The 8,624-nt window shown below is 41.5% G+C and overlaps 1 protein-coding gene across 1 annotated transcript; it reads right to left on the bottom strand.

The window, feature by feature from the left end:
* Window positions 1-1,436: 1,436 nt before the first annotated feature.
* LOC147417340 (uncharacterized) lies at window positions 1,437-7,927 on the bottom strand. The gene is made up of 6 exons (XM_086507704.1): window positions 4,988-7,927; window positions 4,749-4,860; window positions 2,260-3,656; window positions 2,042-2,134; window positions 1,798-1,953; window positions 1,437-1,715 (listed from the first exon to the last, which is right to left on the bottom strand). The coding sequence occupies exons 1-6, from the start codon at window positions 4,991-4,993 to the stop codon at window positions 1,590-1,592; spliced, it is 1,890 nt and encodes a 629-aa protein (XP_086363830.1). The 5' UTR covers window positions 4,994-7,927; the 3' UTR covers window positions 1,437-1,589.
* Between the last annotated feature and the right edge of the window lie 697 nt (window positions 7,928-8,624).

Genomic DNA, 8,624 nt, shown 5'->3' with positions numbered 1-8,624 from the left:
CACCACACCATCATCTTCTCTATACAAAATTTGCATATGTAAAGATAGATCCAACACAAAACAACAGACTCCTTTAATTGATACTATGAAGCAAAAAGTTTGATTTAGAAACGAAGAGGTAATGGTCTATGGAAATGATTCTTGCCCTTAATCTTGGCAATTATGTGCAAAATATAGCTTAGACTTCCGTTAGAACTGGCTATGTTTACACACATGTTATAGGTGTCAAAACTAGTTATTCATGTCACACATGCAGACTTCTTTTTTAACACATCAGAGGGCCCATAGGGGGAGGTGCTTATGCCTTCCAAATATTAGCCATGAAACAGGTTTGGGCAAGGGCCACATACCATCAGGCGAGAGCTACGCATAGGCATCATCACCATGGCCACCTAATTGATGCACCACATGTACTAGGAACCAACGGAGATAACTCATTCAAAGGACCCACCCGAGGAGGAGGATGCACTCGAGCTTTCAATGGCAAGAGCCCTAACACCAGGTGAGCACAAAATGTCCCTCTAGAGGGAACCCAACGGGGGATTCAAACCACAACCTATAGGGTAAGAAACCAAAGCCTTACCGTTGGATCAATTCTTTGGAGACTCATGCAATCAAATGATAAATTCTGTATGTCCGAGAGTATTAACTCCTAAATTGACAGTCAGGACAGCATGTTTATTCAACATGTAACCATGCACTTATGTTTGTACAGGCAGCACTTACTGCCATTAGCAACCAAAGCAACCCTATGTTCACGTGTATTGGCCAGCAAAAGACAAAGTGACCTCATGGAGCAACAGCCAAATTTAGGTTACACGTTGAATAAGAAAAACTTCTTGATGACTAAGTTCTCCTTTCCATCCACTGTGTATTTAGATTGACTTGGTATATTTCATTTCAAACATTATCAAGAAACACCAAAAAGTTATAGGTAAGTTCCGATAAGACACCTATTACCAAAAGCTCCCTTTCAACGACATCTTGGTGTGCATCCTGGAGTCCATTCCTCAGTTTGCAGCATTAGGTTTGTATGTGCACGTGTGAGATGATACAGAGAAAGCAGCAGTGAAAATGCTGCATGTGTTTTACATGCGTATGCATGAGAAGAATACGAGGCCAGCAGAGTTTAATGTTGTTTGTTTGTATGCATTGAGAGCTCAAGAGGTGTATGTCCATGCATTGCTTTATGTAGTCTTGGGTTTGGCCACAACTACCTACCGCCGACCCTCGAGTGACCACATGGGTCAGTGATAAGCATGCATCAAATAGGTATCAACACAGTGAGCATTAAAGCCAGGACTTGAAAAACCATAATTGGATTTCGTGACTTGGTTATAAAATACAACAAAGGTCACAAGCTCACACGCACACACAATACCCAGATTCCTCACGAAAACTATGGATTGCTACTATAAATTCACAGAAATCGTCACTCGAGGGTCCAAAATGGACAAAGAAATTTCAGACATTTAAGAAGGTGAAACAATGGCCAGTTTCCCTCTTGCAGATACAAGAGAGTTTAATTACAATATATACAATTTAGATTGTTGACAAGAAAGACAACGAGTTCTTTGTACATGGGCAACTCAACTGGCTGCAGCTTTGCAAATGGGGCATTGATTTTTCACAAGTAACCACTGCTTGATGCAATCGGTGTGGTAACCATGTCCACACTGTAGCTCCCCCAGCTCATCCCCTTCCATATACTCCTCCTGCATGCAAAGAGTTCAGCTTGAGGTAAAAAGATAAGCAAACAATTCTCTCTGCCTTTTCCTCATACGCTATATGACTAACCTGGCATACACTGCATTTTGAGTCGCACTCCTGAGAATTGACCATCACCGCCACATCAGAGCACGAATGCATACTGACCTTCAAACACTTTTTCACTTCATCTTCATTAAGTCCTGTGTTCACATTTCCTATTCTTTCTTCCAAAGCAAGAAGTTCCTGTGAAGGAAACCAGTAGAACGTTAGAAATAAACCAAGCTAAAGAGCACTCAACAAACAAGGGATCACTAACATAACACGTTAGTACCTCATACGACATGTTATCGACATCCAGCCGCATGTCACTGTGCTGGTCATAAGCGTCAGCCCATTCATAGGCAAGTGCTTGATTTGACAATTCCTGCAAAACAAAGATTTAAAACAAATGTCATACGAGGATAAAAGTATGTAGTTGTTAGATGCCCTTGGAATCCAGCCCACGGGCATTCACACACCCATACGTATGTTTGATACTTCACAACTTACATGATGAGATGCAGAAAATCGATGACGAGTCACTCCATCTGGCGGTAGGACTCGCGACCCTCTAAGAGAGGCCTGACGCAGAAATGATGCTCTATTGGTATTATCATTGTATCTTGGTAAGAATTGTCCATGTACACTTGCAGAAGGCAAGTCTCCAAAAGCAGCCTGAGGTCCAGATGTCAATCCACTGATGGTGGTTGCTACTCCAGGAGGAGGAAGCACTACCTGATTATAAATGTTGTTAAATCTACTTGATGATTGGGCTGCAGGGTATGAAGGGGCATGTATGTTAATTGTGCCCACATAAGCGTATGGGTTAGGTGCTAGGTGGTGAGACACATGAGGAGGCTGTGAAGGAAACTCTCGAAACTGGGCAGGTCTCAATGCTCTGCTCGAGGGTTGATGGGACCTGGTGTCAATGGACACAACGTCCATCATCTCTGAAGCCTCCCCTCGTCTTAAATGATTTCCCTCCATCGAAGGGTTGAAGTTCCTCATTGTCTCAAAGAGGCCTGATTGATTGCTGCCTTCTTCTAACAGTGTGCTGTTTCTGCGCCACGCGACAGTAGCAGATAACCCATTTATAGCATCGCTCCTTGACACCATTCTTCTAGGATCCCTTTCGTTCAATATGATTGAAGGACAATAATGATTGTCCTGTGTCATCGTGGCAGTTAGTCCATCATACCGATTGACAGGCAATGCATTTGTTCTGACGGAATAGTATGCACCTTGGCCATCTCTTCTTACTCCGGATTCGCGACTCAAAGATATATCAGGCCGACGAGCCCCAGGACCCTGTGTGAATCTAAGAAAACTGTTTTCCCCCACACCAGATGAAGTTGCATGTGTTGATGAACCAGGATAAGTATCCATAGAGCTCTTCCTTTTGTAAGAATTCCGGCTTTGATCGACAGCATAAGTATACGAACTATTGGCTGCTATCCCCACAGAATTACTCACTGGAGGTCCCAATGTTAAACCTGGCGGCAGTGCATTCCAGCCGCCATCTGCAGCAGCTCCATCATTGTAAGGAAACCTGGCAGTAGTGCTGTTTCCAGGTTCAAAACCATTAAATTGAAGGCTTCGAGAGTTAAGTCTACCACCGTGGTTCATCACTCTAGGAGCTCCAGCAAAAACTGGCCCTAAATGGCTAGGACTTTCTTCAGCCACCATGGCACCAAGACCTAACTGCCCAGTACCGTCATGAGCTATACTATGATGTCCTTGAGTAGAGCTTCCACAATTCTGACGTTTTCGTCTTTGTGATGTCGGCATCATTGTTGATGAGGAAGATCTAAGAGGATCACTAAATGAACCCGAACCAATCCAAACCTCTCTGTCTTCAGAACCAATAATCTGACCGCTATGGCCACCAAAACTGAATGATTGTCCACCTGTGAAGCATTGTTTAGACCAGCGTCATTACAATCCAGCATGAAAAGCAACAAGACTGGTCGTGCAAATAAAACATACTATCTCGTACAGAACCTAAAGAGCATATTTATTTAGCACAATACAGCACATCAAATCTGGGCTACATTTTCGCCTTCAACATCCAGGCAAAAACCTGAGGAAAAATTTATTCTTAAAATTTCCATTCTCGCTCGGAGCACAAGCAGCTTGCTTGATCTCAGCCTTGAAGGTCCAAACTCTGGATTTGAAAGGGCATGATTTAATTCTCTACTAGCACGCAACCTTCTCTGCTGGAAATAGATCCCAACAGCTGCCAATTAATAGTTTCACTCAGGCCAATCCTTAAGACGCACTGTTCAGAAGCTAAGTACTGCTTATACTCCATAACTCTAGTATTAGCAAAGAAATAAGTGATTTAGTACGGAATGCGACGACAAGTGATAAGACTGTTTTTACAAATTTTGAAACGATTTTTTTGTACATCTTGTCTGCACTTCCAAACTTAAAAAGCAGCAGCAAAGAAAGAAGCTACGCAAGGAAGAAGGGAAAACATTATCAAACAAACAAGCTCAAACCCACTCAAAAAATGAAAGAAGAAACGCATAAGAGACAAGGGAAAACACTATCAAAAAAAAAGACCCACTTAAAGGAACCCATGGAAGACACAACAGAACACTACGTGTACCATCACTTTTTATTGATAAAGAAGGAAAACATTATCAAAAGAAGGAGCCCAAATGACAACAGAAAAGAGCAATCAACGTCAATGATAATAGCCACACACACATGCAAGCATAGATTTACACAAAGGTCTGCAAACTGAGATTCTGGATTACACAGCACGCCTATCGGTGATTGTTAGGTGGTCAACATACATAAGTGCTCGATTCATGCAAGCATACATTTACACAAAGGTCGGCAAACTGAGATTCTGGATTACACAGCACGCCTATCGGTGATTGTTAGGTGGTCAACATACATCGATTCATGCTTTAAGAAAAGATAAGAGGGGGGGGAAGTATCCATGTAGGCTGAAAAACTGCAGAAAGACCCAACACAAAGGGCATGACTACCATGGTCCATGCATAAGTATGTTGTTGACGTGCAAACGGCAGGCATAGCACAAGCTGCTGTCACCTCTGTACTGATCCTGCTGCAGCTCTGCAGAGAGGACGGGACATACCCCTAACATACGAGTGGGGAATGTAAGCCGGCAGGATGGTAAAACTTACTTCTCGTGTTTCAAAACTAATTTCTTATGTTTCATTAATTACAAATATTAGTATTGACAAACAAAAATAAACTAAGATACCTCCATAAAAGACTAGCCTAATGGCCAATCCAGTTCCTCCCCATTCAAGTCCTTTCAAATGTAATGATTCCTGTTGTCGAGGATCAAATTTCAGCTATCGTGAAGACTGCTTGCTCATGGAATGTTATAGCTTCGCCAATTGTAAGAGATATAATGATGCTGATAAATTTGATCAAACTCCTTGTCACCTAGTGCTAATTGCAAAACAAATGGTATAAAAACCATGCCCTAGAAGGAACATGTCACTATGGTTACGTCATAAATGTGCAATTGCACTTTAATTATCAAGCTGGTATAGAACCAAGCAACCTCCACCGCAACCGCAACTAAATACTACATTCTTAGAATGCAAGTAAAAGCCTTTCGTCTGTTCCTAATGAATCTACTTAAGGCTTAAGCTTAAAGTTAAAAACGGCACACTGAATTGGATACAAAACAGCAACAATTGCTAGCACCTCGAAAATTCACAACCTCGTACACCACCATGCCTCACCCTCAACAATAATGATGCTTAACAATGTAAGTCCCATTAGCACCTGTACTGCAACTCCGTCATTCACTCCTTATAGAAGCCCAATTAATTTGACCTATATAGCACTACGCCTGGGAATCATTTACTGTATGCACATTTTTGCCCCCCATACCAATTTGCATCCTTCTTGAGGTGGACAGGCAGCCCTTGAGTTTAATACAGGCCACAAACAGAAGTATTCAAATAAGCATTCAGATTTTGCCTCAAAATGAGGCAGCAATTTGCAAGCTTTTCAAGCCTCAGCCCTGCCAAGCCAAGGTAAAAAAGCAACACCTCCTTGTATTGGCATTCAAAAGAGACCTTAAACAAGATCTCTGGAACTTACTTCTACAGATCACAGTCGTAAACTCTTTGAACCATAAAAAACTAATGTTATGTTTACCTGTTTACTGCACTCAAGGCACTCACTGCGAAAGTAACAAAGCTAATTACAACTAAGATAGCCACCTGCAAACAAACAAATAGGAGACAAAAATGACGAGTTTAGTTAGCCAAAACCTTTGCAAGGTTTTTACCAAGTAATATTTCATTTCTGGTGGCCTTTTGGACCTGAATCCTTCTCATAGAAAGTGTCTAATCCTTACCAACCTTGATCCAATGTTAGCTTGAACTGACAAAGGACCAATTGAGTGGAATTCAAGATTCTCCTGAGAATTCTTCCAAACACGATCGAGACACATTATTGTGAGGCCAACCGTAATCCTTTGGACAGATTACCCCAATTTGTAATTTGTGGGACTTTCTTCACTCAAGCAGCATCATAATAGGTGAACACAGAATCCACCACAAAAACGACCACCTTGTTCCAAACCGTTTCTCTCCAAAACAAGGACCAGACAGCTGCAGAGATCATATTAGTAAATCCATTGTCTGATAAGAGTGTTTTCAACTTAGAGAGACCCCATTCTTGATCTAAACAAGCACTACATTTTGTTTGACAACTAAAAGGCGAAACTTCCAACCTCAACAATACCTTCCAGCATGTACAGCCCTTCAGAGCTGTAAATCACCTCAATAATTCCCAACGCCAGTCAATAATCACACAGTTCAAAGTCCTCAATTGCAAGACTAAAAAAGGAACTGAGGTTCTTTAGAATGCTGCTGCATGCACCAACAAAATGGAGCTCTTTCTAACTTTCTCACCTAGAACTGTGCTGAATGACATGTAAAGATATAATTCATGTATTAGACCTATCAGAATGACATATAAAGACGTATAGGTAATTTATTATGAGCACTAAAGATATCAACTTCTAGGAAGCCAACCTCCTGTTGCAGCATTTAAAGCCACATTCAAGAAGACAAATGGAGTTTGATGTCACCATTTAACCAATTTTCTCCCGAAATATGAACTCCATATCTTGTTTGATGAAAAAAATCTCCCCAGGCCCCAGCCTTAAACAAAGGCTGCAATCTGCAAAAGCTCTCTCCACCATCAAGTGAAGAACGAACTGCTAAGATTTGGAGCATCTAAAACAATGCCACATTCAAGCAGATATGTAAGTCTCAAAATCTCATTTCACATCAAAAGGTGGAGTCACAAGGAAAAAAATTTGCGTAGCCTTGATCTCACAAGCACTTCTAACTGCATTCCCTGGAAAGAAGAAGCTACTCTTCTCTTACCATTCCAACCCTTTAGGGCAAAGACGAAAGGCCTTCAATAAGCTTGATAGCAACAACAAAAAAGACTCCTGAAGAACCACAAAGTATCTGATAAAATATGTGATGCAAAAACCCACATAGCTCCAGATGTTTAGTTCTTTGCCGTCCATATAGATGACAGCAAGGAGACTTCAAGAGAAAAAGGTTTGCATTTCTACAAACCCTCTTGACAGTCTTCAAGAAATCTCAGCATGATGACGTGAGAAAAGTCAAGATACCAAACACAATGCACAGTGAGATTTCAATCACATACCTTGTTGATGCCCACGAAATGAGCCCACAATCACAACAGGTAAGTAAAAGAGTCCAGTCCATGTGGACTTGTGACTCTTTGACCTGCAAAGCTAGGAGATAAGAGCAATCTTAAGGAATTCAAAGTTGCAGAAAACAACATGCCTTCTACCTGTACAGGTAATGATTGACTAGTCAGCAACCTCAATACTCGCACCTAAGCTGAAGATTGGTGCGGGACTGGTTGTATTAATCTCTCATGAATCAACCGAGTGATCCAACAACATTCTTTAAGTGTGACCATTCTAACCTGGCTGTGTGGAGCTTTGAAGCTGCCAAAAGCTCAAGCGCTCTTTCCTCCGCACCCGGTCTCCATCATGTTTAATCCAACCATCCTTCACATACACCTTCTCAAAACATGCTAGATCTATGGTAAAATTTGGTAAGAGCAAAATGAATCATGTACAGAACATTTCACCATCTTGGCCCCGTCGTCTCTAACTCGACCTACACCTTCCTCCGGGGTAGGGCCACATTAAATCATGCTTCAGAGTAACAGGCTCAAAAATTCCTCCTCAAATCACTCAGTTTCTCCGCACGCTGCTTTGACCTTGAAGAAGATACAAATGCCCCCAAAAGCAACAAGACTAGCACATCATACAATGTAGGCTAGCAAGAAAGACAGCATGCAATTTGGGAGATAAGGCCAAGGCAAAGTGGACTAGAGTTCACATGATTTGCGCCTCCCTAGATGAAAGAATCTCTTTTAGAAGATGGCACAGAGCTTTTGATTGGCCATAAAGCTTTGCATGTATGATTTCTAGCTAAATTCTTTGAAAGTGTGATTTCTACCAGCCTTTGTACTTACATTGGTGAAACCTCTAAACCTCCGATCAATTTTAAAAATCAGAGTTATTCCACCTGATTCTTTGGCATAGGAAAGCACTTAAAGAACGTTCTGTACAACACGTATTCGACTAAACCCTCTTTTTAACACCATTTTTTGACCTCAAAACCAGGAACCTTTGAAAGTTCGTCCAAGCAGCAAGCCATTAGCTTTGCTTGCACTCTGCAAGATAATTATGTTTGTTTCTGTTTGACATTATTGCACAAGTTGATGAATTGACTTGGATGTTTATGACCTCCACTGAATAAGATAGCTTGTTTCAACAAGCAAAGAGGCTTCATCAATACACCCCTAAACCAAGTGTA

The sequence above is a fragment of the Adiantum capillus-veneris genome, unplaced genomic scaffold, assembly GCF_014529385.1.
Source record: "Adiantum capillus-veneris isolate H3 unplaced genomic scaffold, ASM1452938v2 Hic_scaffold_273, whole genome shotgun sequence".
Taxonomy (NCBI): Eukaryota; Viridiplantae; Streptophyta; class Polypodiopsida; order Polypodiales; family Pteridaceae; genus Adiantum; species Adiantum capillus-veneris.
The sequence above is the reverse complement of the archived record's forward strand: the minus strand, read 5'-3'. Positions and strand labels throughout refer to the sequence as shown.

Coding starts and splice junctions, on each gene's coding strand:
- LOC147417340 (XM_086507704.1), bottom strand. Junction 1,954..2,041: donor TCGATAACATGTCGTATGAG/GTACTAACGTGT, acceptor TTTCCTTCACAG/GAACTTCTTGCTTTGGAAGA. Junction 1,716..1,797: donor CAAAATGCAGTGTATGCCAG/GTTAGTCATATA, acceptor CTTTGCATGCAG/GAGGAGTATATGGAAGGGGA.